The sequence below is a fragment of the Hyperolius riggenbachi genome, chromosome 8, assembly GCF_040937935.1.
Source record: "Hyperolius riggenbachi isolate aHypRig1 chromosome 8, aHypRig1.pri, whole genome shotgun sequence".
In the NCBI taxonomy this organism is placed as follows: domain Eukaryota; kingdom Metazoa; phylum Chordata; class Amphibia; order Anura; family Hyperoliidae; genus Hyperolius; species Hyperolius riggenbachi.
The window spans coordinates 152,048,238-152,063,366 of NC_090653.1; the positions used below are offsets into that span (position 1 = coordinate 152,048,238).

The window sequence follows — 15,129 nt, forward strand, 5'->3', positions numbered from 1 at the left end:
GTCACACCAGCTGTCAGCTCCACTCCAAACACTCCTACCTCCAGGAGCCCTGCCAAATCAAGGCTGAGGACTGAGCAGGCCGCAGCCCAGGTAGGATAAGCTGCAGCTGCGCAGCCTGATAAACCTCCTGACCCACTTGCAGTCTTCCCTGCATCTAATAAAACCATATCACAAGCCTTCCTAAAAGACTTCATGCTCTCCTTGCAAAAGCGCTAGCTAATAGAATTGCTCCCTCCTCCCAAATTTGGTCTCCCCTGATCAAGTAGGATTTGAACTAGGTACACATACCAGTGATGGAACTAGGCAAATTCTCAACCTGATGAGATTAGTGGAGGCCTGTCGAATACCTTCTCTCTTCATCTCCTTGGATGTGTAGAAGACATTCAACAGGGTCCACTGGGGCTACCTCAGAATGGTCCTAACTCAGTTTGGCTTCTGATGCTTCATGTTTCAAGCCACAACCTCCTTATACTCCACCCCATCCACTACAGTCTCCTCATCGGGTACCACCTCCCCTCCCTTTCATATAACAAATGGCAATGGCACCCAGCAGGGATGTCCCCTATCACCCATCATTGCTGTCCTCCTATTAGAACCCTTAGCACAAAAGATTAGGAACCACAGAAACATTTCAGGTATCCCTCTTGGCAGTTCTGAGTATAAACTCGGATTCTTTGCTAATGACATTATCTTATCCCTCACTAAACCATAAAAATCTCTCAGCATCATTATTGCAGTATTAATCCTGCTTATCGTCTCTCCCAGGAAAGCTACAAAATCTTGCTAAATTCGAGTTCTCATGGATGGGAAGAATTGCTGCTTTCAAGCTAGTCATCCTATTTCAGCTTATCTACCTTTTCAAAAAGTTACCCATTCCTGCCACTAAATCTTACTTTGCAAAACGTCAGGATATTTTTAGCAAGTATCAGAATCAAAATCAGAATCAGAAAACTTTATTCGCCAAGTGCGATCGTGTCACACCCGGAATTGCTTGTGGTTACATGGCAGAGACAAAGAGAGTAGAGAACAGACAGTACAAGCAAGCATCAAAACATACAAACATAGTGGGGATAACATTGCACTAAAACGGGGCATAGGGGCTGGACCATGTCCTTAGGGGTTCGCATATGGGAGGGTGAGTGAGTTCAAGAGAAGGACCGCCTGAGGGAAGAAAGAATTCCTGTGCCTTGTGGTGTTGGTGAGACAAGTCCTGAGGCGGCTGCCAGAAGGGAAGCGGTTGAAGTAGCGCCAGCCGGGATGTGAGGGGTTGTTCAGTATCTTATACGCCCTTCCCCGCAAACGGTTGGTGTGTAGGAGGTCCAGGGGTGGCAGAGGTGACCTAATGATCCTCTCCGCAGTGTTGATGACTCTTTGAAGTTTCATCCGGTCACCTGCGGTAGCGCCTGCGTACCAGACGACAATGGAGGAGCAGAGGATGGACTCAATAGTGGCGGTGTAAAAACAGGTCAACAATTCCTGTGGCATGCTGAACTTCCTCAGCTGTCTCAGAAAGAACAATCTCTGCTGAGCCTTCCTCTGGATTAAACTGGTGTTCTCCCCCCACCGCAGGTCCTTTGTGATAATAGTGCCCAAGAACCGTACACTTGACACTCTGGGGACCTCACCGCCTTCTATGAGGACAGGAGCGGGAGAAAAAGGGCGCTTCCTGAAATCCACGACCATTTCAACTGTTTTGGTTGTATTAAGAACAAGTTTGTTGTCTGAGCACCAGCTGCAAATGCGTTCAATCTCATTATGATAAGCCTGTTCACCGTCGCTGCTGATGAGACCAAGGATGGTGGTGTCATCTGCGAACTTGATGACCTTAACGGAGTTGGTGGATAAGGAGCAGCCGTTCGTGTATAGGGAAAACAGGAAAGGGGACAGAACGCACCCTTGTGGGGCACCAGAGTTTGTTATTCTTTCCTGGGAGGAGCAGGTGCCAAGCTTGACAAGTTGCGACCTGTTGGTAAGGAAGTCCCTGATCCATGCACAAAGAGTGGGATTGAGACCGAGTTGTGCCAGATTTGTGTGCAGAATGTCCGGGCATATAGTATTAAATGCGGAACTGAAGTCGAGGAAGAGCAACCTGGCGTAGGTGTTTGGTTTATCCAGTTGTTCCATGATAGACGCCAGGCTACAGTTGATGGCGTCCTCGATGGATCTGTTAGCCCTGTATGCGAATTGGAGGGGGGCCAGAAGGGGGTCAGTAGCCTTCTTCAGGTGGATGAGGACCATCCTTTCCAAGAGTTTCATTATGGTTGAGGTTAGGGCAACGGGCCTGTAGTTGTTTAGGTCAGTCTTCCCTGGCTTTTTGGGTATTGGAATGATAATCGATCTCTTGAGGCAGGAAGGAACTCTGCCCTCCGCTAGTGATAAGTTAAAAAGGGAGGTGAGAACAGGAGCAAGTTGGGTCGCGCAGGTTCTAAGGCATATTGATGACACTCCATCCGGGCCTGAGGCCTTTCTGGGGTTTAGCTTCCAGAGCTGTTTCAGAACGTCTGCCTCCTGGAGCATGATAGGTGCAGCATTGGTGCAGGCCGGCTGGGGGAAGGCCAGCGGTGTGAGGGCCAGGGCCCCGGGGGGTACCGGAGCTGCCTCAAAGCGGCAGTAGAACTTGTTGAGTTCCTCCGCGAGTTCCACGCTAGGAGGCACGTGCTGGGGTGGAGGTTTGAAATTGGTGGCTGCTTTGAGACCTTTCCAGACTTCTCGTGGGTTGTTGGAGCGGAGGTTGTGGCTCAGCTTGTTCGAGTACGCCCGTTTAGCTTCCTTTATTTCTCGATTGAGGGTGTTTCTGGCTGCTCTGAACTCCTCCCAGGAACCAGATCTGTGTGCTTCCTCCTTGATTAAACGAAGCCTGCGCCGTTTGCCATTGAACCATGGCTTATTATTGGGGAAGACTTTGAAGGTCTTTGTGGGGATGCAGGTCTCTTCACAAAAGCTAATGTAGGAGGTGACAATCTCTGCCCAATTTTCCAGGCAGGGTGCCTCCAGGGCTGACCAGTCTGTGCTCTCAAAGCAGTCCTGAAGCTCAGACTTGGCCTCCTCTGTCCATCTTATAGCCATCCTGCGGGCAGGCTTGGTGGTCTCCAGCTGCCTCCTATAGGTGGGGATCAGGTGGATTAGGCAGTGGTCGGAGTTGCACAGAGCAGCCCAGCGAGCCGATTTGTAGGCATCCTTGAGTACAGTGTAACAGTGGTCCAGGGTGTTCTTCTGTCTTGTGTGGCATGTGATGTGCTGTCTGTAACGTGGCAGTTCCAGACGAAGGTTAGCTCTGTTAAAGTCCCCCAGGATGATGAAGAGGGAGTCCGGGAGGGCTGCCTCCCACCTGTGGATTATGTCGCTGAGCGTGCGTATGTCTGGCTATTACAAAAAAAGCTCAATTGTAAATCATATTTTGATGTTACACCCTAGGGAGTCAGAATCTAGAAGCCTATCACACAGCTTCATTAATTGATCTAGCAGATGCCATTTGGAAAAACAACTGCTTTAAGGTCTGAATCAATATTGAAGATGTCTTCAGGCATATTGAACTGAAAACTATAAGATAACTTAGCTGCTGTTTTAATTGGGTGGAACACTCCCTTGACATTAAATCCCATTTCCAATAATACCCTAGAGAAGTGGAAACTATTACATGCTTTTTCCAATATCTTCAAGCCCTCCTGCACCATCCTACAGCTCTCACTAACTTTCCTCTCCTCTGTCATAGATAACTTACACCTAGGTAATTGAGTCTCTACTGGTTTCCACTTCCTATTTGGCCTCACAGGCCTAAAATCCTTCACTGACATTAGACATGGATATAATTTGGCCTCACTTGGCTTCTGTAATTACCTACAAATCCTTCACTTCCTAAATACAACTGAAGCATTGCCTCCTACCCTCCCTTTAACTCTATCCGATGTACTAGGTCCCAAGTTAAACCCACCTAAAGAGGCACCTCTCAGATCTATAGGGAGATCCGAAGTACTACGCACTGTGTTTCCCACCTGGAAATTTTCTCTAGAATAACTTATTAATAGTACCTCATGCCAGTACACCTTGCTAGATTTCAACCTAGAACATCCTCAGAGTGCTGGAGATCATGCCCTCCCGCACAAATTCTGGTCACGCCCTTTAGTGCAGCCGCTTTGGCAAAGCATTGAGTACTGTCTGAACCAACTGCCTGTGAAGCTAGGTGAATTACACCCCCACCTAGATATCCTCCACAGTGAAACTTTACCCACCTAGTCTAGGTATATTATCTCCCATGTGTTATTCGCCACTAGGGTAGCTATAGCTGAAAACTGGAAATCCCCATTCCTCCCTACTACTCAGTCAGTGTTGAGAAAAGTTGAACTCCTCTTTCATGCTTTAGCTGTTAGATCCGGTACAATCCCAACCTTCATTGACAGAGTTTACCTATGGTGAAAAATCTTCCCTGACGTTATCTCCTCCATAGAGGTTATTCCTCCATGTTTACCTCAACCTAACCTTGTCTTATTTTCTTAATCTAACAATTTAAAGACATCATTCCGCCTCCAATAGTTTGTTATTGGCACACAGCTGTTTTTGTGCTTTGTCAACGATTCCCCCCACCACCACCTTCCCCTACATCTCCTCTCCCTCCCACCTAACTTTACCCTGCTCCCGATTATATCCTAGTTATAATAGTTCCATGAATGTCAAGTGGTCATAATCAAGCACACCTCTATAAACCCGGCCTAGGACTGCTTTAAGTTCCTAATGGAGCAGCCCTATAGCACTCTTTTCATCCTTCGTAAAAGCCTATCATATACTGTATGTACTATTTATCGGTCCCAATCTTGCTCAATGAGCCTTCCTTTTGTTACAGTGAGCGGGGACACCGCCACAGCGGAGAGCGGCGTTGCTGCCGCCTCCGCATCACAGCCAGCGGTGGTCCCCATCCTGCGAGCGTACAGTACGCCGCCCGCAGCTCCTTCAGCCGCACATAGACTCAGGGCTATGCGTGCGCGCGCCCAGCGGCAGGACCTTTATTCCTTGAGGAGAAAGGTCAGCTGACCTCGGGAGGCTCGCTGATTGGCTGGGCTTGTGGGCGACACTCTTGAACGATCTTTAACATTTAAGGATCTGCTGCTCAGTTGCTCTTTGTCTGCTGTTGCGAATACCTCGTGTTAGTGCTCAGACCGTTGATAGCTTAATCAGTAGCATTCTATTATATTGAATATTATCGTGTATGAACCTTGCCTGTACTTCTGACGATTCTTCTGCCTTCTGATTCTGTACCCTGCCATTCTGATCTGTTGCTGATTTTCTGTCTGAACCTTTTGACTCTGATTTGTACCTCCTGATTTTGTACTTTATCTGCCCGACCCGTTGCCGACCTTAGCTTACTCTAGACTTGGATTTTGCCTGACGATTCTGTACCGCTGCTGACTGACCCATTGCTAACTTTGCCTGTACGACCTCTCTTCCAGTGATAGTCCCTACAGCCAAGGGATATCACATAGGAGTACTCCTGTATATTGTGCACCTAATCATCTGTGATCACACTCTAATTCTGTGCTAGTTAGTTGTTGCTGGTGAGCTTTCCGCTGATTTGCCATCAGTAAAATACTGTTTATTTATCTGCATTAGTGGTGATACTGCAGATCACCACATAATCAGATATCTGTTCTCTCGCTGACACACATCTTTACACCTTTGCCACCAAAGCACCGTCTGGTGGCTACTTGTGTTGCTATATATGCAGGGCAAACCCCAAGTGCCCTAGTAAATCCACCAGACGTTATATAAGTCTGGTTATATGCACAAATCAGCATCACTGTTATATTTTATTTTCTAATGTCACCTATATAACAGCACTATTTCCTCTCTTGTAAAACTTTATCTACCCGGGGCAAAAAAAAGCCCTATTGATTTTCTTATGTATCAATATGTCTGTATTTGAATACTCTGTGATATGATTTTTAATGTTTATTTACTAATACTTATCACCTGGAATGGAATAAGGCCCAATGCACCTAAACTAGTCGTTTTAATGAGTTTTTATCAAGAGTTTCAAGTTTAAAATGTATTTTTAGATTTGCTGCCTGCTTTATTAACACAATAAAATAGTATTGTTCCACCCCTTAATATTATGACAAATCGATATAAAACAACCAGACAATAGGGGTTTTCTTAGAAACAAGTATCCTCTTATTTATTCTTCATTCATAAAGTCTTCAAATTGCGGACATGTCATATGGATACAAGTTCAGAGTTCCAATTCACACACAAGACTGCCTGACACGTGTTTCACGGCCAAAAGCCGCCTCCTTGGAGGCGGTGGGCCTCAACACCGATTCCATGTGTCCATGGACTAAAGAAAGTCCTTTCTTTAGTCCATAGACACATGGAATCGGCGTTGAGAACCTTTCTCTCACTATATACAAATTGCGGTGTCTTATGACTTTGGCCTAGTGGATGTCTGTATACAGTGTGCCTCTGAGGAGGCGGCTTTTGGCCGTGAAACACGTGTCAGGCAGTCTTCTGTGTGAATTGGAACTCTGAATTTGTATCCATACGACATGTCCGCAATTTGAAGACTTTATGAATGAAGAATACCGTAAATAAGAGAATACTTGGTTCTAAGAAAACCCGTATTGTCTGGTTGTTTGATATCGATTTGCTGCCTGCTTTGCCCACAAAACACAAAATAACAACAATAACAATAATATTTTATAGCGCTTTTCTCCCTGGGGACTCAAAGCGCTGTGACCCTGCATTATGCAGTCTCAACGGCTAGGAAAAAGAGGTGAGTTTTTAGCTTTTTTTAAAGCTGTCCAGAGAAGGAGCTTCTCGTACTGATTGTGGAAGTGAGTTCCATAGATTAGGGGCTGCATAGGAAATGGCCCGATCACCAAATGTTAAGTGTATCCTGGGAATAACCAGCTTCATCTTGTTGGCAGAGCGGAGGGTGCGTGGAGGGGCATAAAGTTCCAATAGATCCGCTATGTATTTTTGGTACGATGTGGTTTGGAGCCTTAAATGTCAGCAGGCAGATCTTAAAATTTATTCTCCATTTTACTGGCAACCAGTGAAGAGTTTGCAGTACTGGGGTGATGTGTGAGCTGCGGGGGGCATTGGCTAGGAGTCTGGCTGCAGCATTCTGTACTAGCTGTAAGGGGCGCAGAACCTTATCTGTAGATCCGATGAACAGGGCGTTGCAGTAGTCTAGGCGGGAGGATACAAATGCATGAACCAGGGTAGGTTGGTCTTCAGCTGGGATAAGGTGTTTGATTTTCACTATATTTCAAAGATGGAAAAAGGAAGACTTGACGACAGCTGATACCTGCTGTCTGAGTTTTAGATTTCCATCCAGAATCACCCCAAGGTTTCGCACAGAGTCTTTATACTGTACGGTATCTCCCCCAATTGCTAGTTTGAGGTGGTGAGCGTATTACATAAGCAATAGTGGCTGACTTATAAACATGTCAGAAATACTTTTGTAAAAAGTCTGCAGTCACATAATGCCAGTCTTGGCTGTCCTGTGAAGCTAGCTGCCTGGGACCTTTCCACATGCTCAGGAGCCTGACCAAGCCATACACACCCTGAGTCACAAACCCCCACAGGACTCTACAAGACAAAGCATAAGCAACAGCTCCACCCACCTCTTCCTAGAAGTATTTCATTATCAGCTAAATGTTACATCCGTATGATGTTTAATTATATACAGGCAAAAGTGGCACGCTCTTACACAATTCACAGAATACTTGTGTGTCACAACCCAGAGCATCCACTGCAATGCTTTCTAATAACCATCTAGTGTATTGTTCTCCAGCATTGTAATATCAGAGGAGAATGACTATACTGCCATGTAACTAATTACTCATGCGCCATTTACACATAATAAACACATTGTACAGATATTTGTGGCTGCAATATTGCCTTTCTAGCTGTGGAAAAAGGCATTTGGCTCTCAATATAAAATGTATAGTATATTGCATGCATCTACTGATTTCTGTCTTGTCCCAGTGCAAATGGTTTAGTAAAGTTTTTACATTTTTGAATTGTTTTTTTCAGACAGAAGTCACATTGGTTAATGTAGAAATACCATTATGGCAGCAGTGTATTGTCAGACACAAGCATCATTCAAATTGTTCTTGTACATGTGTCAAGTAAAATAACGTTTTGTAAATTGCATGAGTCTATGAAATGGCAGAGAAGAATGGTTATTTTGCTATATAGCCAGATGAATAAATACAATGTGTGAACCTTACTTCTTTGTCTCATTTCATGGTGTACTTGTTGTCTTAATAAACTAATAAATTGCACCCCCTATTTAATCTCTAGCAGAGTGTAACATCTTGGTACTTTATAACCAAGACAATGATTAAGAATAATGACAAACTGGCATTAACAGGCAGTTTGCTAAGCATTTAGCAGTATTACATATTGTTAGGGCTCTTACAAATGAGAGGCTAAAGACAGTGAATCCACCACCTGTCAGCTGTTCCTGTGTACCGGCCAGGCACTTGGCAGCACTCGGTATGGACAGGGTAAAGGCAGCTATAACACTGAGGGGATGATGTATAAAGCAGTGTGACACGCGGTACATGGTTAATGTGATCATTATGCAGATAATGTGCATTAAGCAAGTAACGTAATGTGTGTTACCATAGTAATTATTACATTACCCATGTAATGCAGGTCACGCTAATTGCGCATACTGCAGTACACTGCTGGCTGTAGTATTGGCAATATTACCCCTGCTTCGTGCATTAACCCGAGTCACATTTCAGCACAGCCGTGGCTGTACTCAGACGCGACATGATGCAGTTTTTTGCTGCTGGATGATTGCACCATGTGTCAAGCGCTAACACAAATGGGGTGTCAAATGTTGCAATTTGGTTGCATTAAATTGCAGTTTGAAGGCAAATGGGAGGCTGAACTGCCCATCAAGCACACAGTTCAACCTCCCATGTGAAAAGGCATTATGGTTGTATAAAGGTTTAATTGCTTGGATGGTCTGGTGACAGTCTCATATCTGACCTTTTTTTTAATATTTTCTTTCTTTCACGGGACCTCGCAGCAAGACGGGTTTTGGATTTATTCAGAGTACTGTAATAATCATCTAGACGCCTGCATGGAGCTTTCCAAATTAATGAAGGATGGCAGATACCAGCATTTCTTTGAAGCGTGCCGACTACTGCAGCAAATGATTGACATTGCCATCGATGGCTTTCTTCTGACACCGGTACAGAAGATCTGCAAATACCCACTTCAGCTGGCTGAGCTACTAAAGTACACAGCACAGGACCACAGGTACAGAAAATGGCATTCATTTGAAAAAGCCTCAGGTTTAAAAGGGCTCAGGATAGTGTTAGTACAATATTGGTAGGGTTACCGATATTCTACAGCATTCATATAATAAAATATTGGTAATATTTACAGATGTCTTACTGTGACCTAACCGCTCCCTACTCTCACACAGAACTCTCCACTAGTGGTGCCCAACCCTTAACCCCACCTGGTGGTGCCTAACCCTTGATGCCCCCGGTGGTGCCTAACCCTTAACCCCCTCCCCGGTGGTGCCTAACCCTTAACCACAAGAAAAAAGAAGCAGTCCCAGGAGCTCAACTGTAATTATATAATTGAGCCAGGGAGTCAACCAGTCCACACCCGGATCCCTCAGGGTGCAAAAAGTCCACAGCAGTAGAAGAAAAAGACTGGGTCTCTACCTGGATAAATGCAATTTTAGCACTATTTTATTGCACCATAGTGACAAAACCACACAACGTTTCGGCCGTCAAGACCGGACGGCCGAAACGTGGTGTGGTTTTGTCACTATGGTGCAATAAAATAGTGCTACAATTGCATTTCTCCAGGTAGAGACCCAGTCTTTTTCTTCTATTGCTGCCTAACCCTTAACCCCCTCCCGGGTGGTGCCTAACCCATTACCCTACCCCTGTTGGTGCCTAACCCTAGACCTGGTAGGCAACTAACCTTAAACCCCCCAACCAACTAACCTTAACACACACACCCCCCCCCCACCCACCCAACTAATCTTATCCTCAACATCTTTTTTTTAAAGAGGCACCTACAAATAGTGGTAACGAATAGCAACTACAAATTGTGACGATAAATTCTGGATACACATAGAAAATATCAGCTTCAAATAGCGGCTACACATAGAAAATAGCGGCTGCAAATGGCGTCTTATCTCGGCGCCAGTTTAATACAGTTAGCCAGCCACTATAATCAATAGGGGAGATAACCGCGCCCTTTTAAACTTGTGGTGTTGTTAAATGATCCTCTGAAAGTGAACGTATGTATTTCTGTTTATATGATATACGGTAGCTGCTTCATTCATCTTCCAGCAGGTGTGTGCTAGAACGGTTGGAGCAGCAAGGCAATGCAATCGCCCTGAAATAAAAGGTGTTGATTTTCCTTGCCGTAGTCTTCTATGATATCAGCCTGTGATATCAGCCCGCCAGTTATTAGAAGTCCACAGTGGCTGCTCTGATGCATTCTTCTAATTAATGAGCTTTGAAGTACAGAGGAGTAAAATGAATACATAAAGTTGAAATCAATAACTTGGCTGTAGTATCTTTCTCAGAGAAGATGGATTACACCTCTTTACCAGCTCTAGAGCCAATAGTTTTTGTCTGTCTTTATTACAAAGCAAGACAACAGGAATACAATGTGAGAGGTCTGTCTTGTGTTTATTACTTTTCCAGTCTGGTGAGGTACCTTCCTGGCTTGTATTTTATTTCATTTATTGGTGATTACTGTTCAGCTGCAGTTAAGAGCATTCAGGAAAGCTGCCCAACCAAGCTGCCCACTTTTCCTTTACTACTGTCGCTCTGCAGTGAAACCGAGCTTCTATATCAGCTATGTTCTTGACAATTATCTGATAACTTTCAGCATTTTACCTATTGTTGTGGTAAACAAGGACATGGAGGAGAGTAGTACTCGCAAATTAGTATTATTTCTCCTTAATAGAAAGCATTGGCAAGTGTTAAAGCAAATGAAAGTTTTTCCTTTGTTCTTCTTAAAGTACCACTATTGTGAAAAATGTAAAATACATACATATAAATTGCACATTTCTCTCTTACTAAAATGCACTATAAATTTTCCTTGTTTCCCATGATTCTGCCATACATAGTAAGTAGTAAAAAGTTGACGGACCTGACAGATTTTGGATTAGTCCATCTTCTCATGAGAGACTCTCAGTATTACCTTTAGAGTCCTTTCACACTGTTCTGCTGCAATGGACAATATAATCACATGCCAACACGATTTATATTTCTATAATGCATTCACATTGGGTGTGGTGGCTTCCGTCAGAGTTACACACAGCATGCTGTGCGTTTGCCAGGCAGTGTGCGCCTTTTCAGTGTCAGTGAAGCATACTTTCAATGTACTGCAAACTTTACTGTATTTGTTGCATCGCACTTCTAATGTGCGATGTGACTTTTCACGTGTATAGTGTGAAAGGAGCCTTATTCTTTATAAAATCACTCCCTGGAAAGGATCTAAAGAAAGATGTCAGTCAGCTGCCCTACCCTACTCTCTAGCACAATATTCTGGCAGTTGTACTGAAACTGTGTACGGAACTGCAGTTCAGTAAGTGCTTTTGGAAATAAACTGAGAATCCCCCATTAGGAGATGGACTTGTTCAAAAAATTACAGAGCTGTCAGGTTTTCACTACCTCCTGTAAGTGAAAGTGACATAGATAAAAGGTAATTTACTGTATAGCGCATTTTATTCTGGCAGAAAATGTACATTTGTACGTATTTATTTAAAATTTTACAATGTTTCACAATAGTTGTTCTTTAACCACCCTGGCGGTAAGCCAGACACAGTGTCGGGCTAGCCGCCGCAGGGGATCACATGGCCCCGGGAGGATTTTTTTTATAAAAATGGTTGTATTTGGTTAAGCTAGCACTTGGCTAGCTAACCATGTCCCCCAAGTCCCTCCGGTCCCCTCCGATCGCCCCCGATCACCTCCGGTATACATACCCCCATGGATCCCACGATGGAGCAGCCTCCCAATCAACACCCAGCTTCCCTATGGGGAGGATCGTAACTGCGCATGACGTCGATGACATCATGTCCGATCGTCGCCATAGTGATGAGTGAAGCCAATTGGGAAGCTGCGGCTCTCGAGGGATCGCGGACGGGTGAGTGTTGCCGGCGGCGATCGGAGGGGTCAGACCGGTGCCGGGGGATTGGGGGCCACAGTTAGCTAGCCTAGTGCTAGCTAACATTAAAAAAATACTATTAAATAAAAAAATCCCTCCCACGGACGCAGCCACCGCATCTGCGTACCGCCAGGGAGGTTAAAGGACATCCGAGGTGAAAATAATCTGAAGAGAAAAACAATTGTATCTATCCTTCTTCTCCTAAAAAATACTTTTTTTATAGATATACCACAGTTTTATTTTAATTGTGAAAAAATTGCAATGTAAACGCATAACCAATAATTACTGTGAGTACCCCACAATTGTGGGGGAGCCACCTTATGACAACAACGATCCCTAGTACAAACAAAAAATCAGCAGGTGTCTTCAATCTCACGTATACGTCTTTTATTAAACAATCCAATAAATACAGCCATGAAAAAAAAAAACTCCTATCCCCCCCTAAAAAAGTGACATAGACGGCCGTCTATACACATCAGCTGATGTCCCAAGCATACTCCATACACACTAAAGAAATATGTAAGGGTAATTGAAGGAGAGAGTACACTCCAAATCAGGGCTGTGGAGTCGGTCCAAAAATCCACCGACTCCGACTCCGACTCCGACTCCTCAGTTTAGGATTCCACCGACTCCGACTCCGACTCCACGACTCCGACTCCTCTAATTTGCATATTACAATTTTGTTGATTAAAAGTATGTAACATGAAATTCGTCTCATAACTGCCAACGCTTAGGAATTTTACAAGACAACTGAAGTGAGAAGGATATGTAGACTACTATATTTATTCCCTTTAGACTAAAACTAGTCCTTGGTAAGAGTACTTGTAAAAGGTACAAACCGGAACAAAGAACATCTATCAGGCCCTAGGCAATGTAAGTGTGGGTACATGTAAGAATGATGTGCAGGTACTCTGCAGGGGAATGAGGAGATTGTAAACAGACAACACCTCTGTGTTCAATGTGCACAGCATTCTCAGTGGATTCCCTGCAGCTCTGTGGGGAGTGCATATGTAGAGTATAGTACTACTGTGTAACAAAGTAAACCTGAGACAGATGAAATTAAAGTTTTATACATACCTGGGGCTTCCTCCAGCCGCCTTCAGGATAATCAGTCCCTCGTTGTCCTCCTCCACCACCTGGATCTTCTGCTATGAGTCCAGGTACTTTAGCCAGTCTGGCGTAGTGCGCATGAACACACTCCACCGCTAGGAGCATACTACACCTGTGCAGCACTATTGCGCAGGTGCAGAATGTTCCTGGCTGTGGGAGTGGCATGCGGCCGGACTGCGCTGACTGGCTGAATTACCAGGACTCATAGCAGAAGATCCGGGTGGTGGAGGACAGCGAGGGACTGATTAGCATGAAGGGGGCTGGAGGAAGCCCCAGGTATGTATAAAACTTTACTTTTCATCCGTCTCAGGTACCCTTTAATTTGTAGTCACCAAACCAAATTTTAATAACATATCAAATTATTTGATTTCATCAGCAAAGGGAGTGCATACATTTGCATAAATCAGCATCAGTGCAGAATTATTTCCATCTCATTGACCATCTCTATTAGTGACACAGCTACACATCAGGCTTTATTCTTACAGCATAGATGTTATTTAGTATATATAAGAGATTCCTGTGTACGCATCATATATACAGTCACAATCAGATATGTATATCTGACCTTAAAAATACGGGGACTGCTTTATTGAAGCAGCACAAGTAACTAATTTTGATTGGTTTATTTCATTTTTGTGGACTAAGCACAGCTATTACTGTATATATACATTATTTTTAATGACTATTATCTGAGAAATAGAACATTTTATCATATTTTCTATTTTAATTACAGTTACAAATTCATTAGGAGTCGGAGTCGGAGTCGGTGCATTTTTTCCCGACTCCGACTCCGACTCCAGGCACCCAAAATTGCCCGACTCCACGACTCCGACTCCACGACTCCGACTCCGACTCCACAGCCCTGCTCCAAATACACAAAATAATTCGGTATGTTATAAAAATACAAATTTTATTAATAACCTTAATAAAATCAATTTTTGCATAAAAGGTGTACACCCACGAGGTGGTCCGCCGACCCAACACTAAATAGTATCCCTTTCATCCATCCATCCACATACACATGCAACAGACAGAATTGAGTTGCAGTGATCACTGAGTGGATTAGTGCCCAGATATCCATAAATAATCTGCCTCATGCTCAACTGTTTGTGTTGAATAACTTCTCATTTGAACAGAAACATAGTCAGGACTATTAGTACCAGCAAAGCACACCAAGCAAGACAGCAAAGCCTTATAGCAATATGCGGGAGCCAGTTCAAGAGTCATAAGCCATTAAAGCAGCACAAGTAGCAGTGTATCAACACATTGATTTCCAGCTTAATCCGTATACTCTACCGGCTCCATGAAGTTGCAAGGCAATGTGTGTCCACAGAGATGTCCGTGCAGTTCATCTGGTGAGCAGCATGGTTGTAAGCATTTTGTAATGCCCAAGCGACATCCTGGTCTCACAAAAGATAGTCGCAAAGACACATTCAGTTCCGTCCTAACGAGGCAGCAGAGCAAATCCAGCAATCAGCAGTGGCTTCCAGGCAAGTGATTGAAGGGTAGCGGAGGGTGGGCACACTCCACGTGGGTCACACTCGCACGCCGTGTGTACCCCACATGTTTCGCCGGTTCACTTCCGGCTTTCTCGAGTGGGCGTGTCAGCAAGCTCCAATTACAACCACAGGCAGTCAGGTGGCCACCTCCTAAGATCCTCTATGACAACGGCTTCATATAGCTCATGAGCTTGTCAATCTTAAGATCTTGTTAAACCAACTGTCCATGTCCATAAGGATTTGTAGATAACTGCCACATATGTTGTATTTAAACAGCGCTTGCAACCCTACTGCACAAAAGTTCCAGCACTAATGTTGAACAGCCAAACTTGCAGCAATATATCAAGCCTCTGTATACAGCGATCAC

General features: G+C 44.3%; 1 protein-coding gene across 9 annotated transcripts in view; it reads left to right on the forward strand.

The window, feature by feature from the left end:
• The window catches only part of ARHGEF9 (Cdc42 guanine nucleotide exchange factor 9), a 662,656-nt gene that overhangs the window by 538,096 nt on the left and 109,431 nt on the right, over positions 1–15,129 (forward strand). For all 9 annotated transcript variants that reach the window (XM_068247541.1, XM_068247542.1, XM_068247540.1 and 6 more), the window contains one exon: positions 9,038–9,270. In XM_068247541.1, coding sequence (XP_068103642.1) covers positions 9,038–9,270 — 233 coding nt within the window. The remainder of the gene's footprint in view (positions 1–9,037; positions 9,271–15,129) is intronic.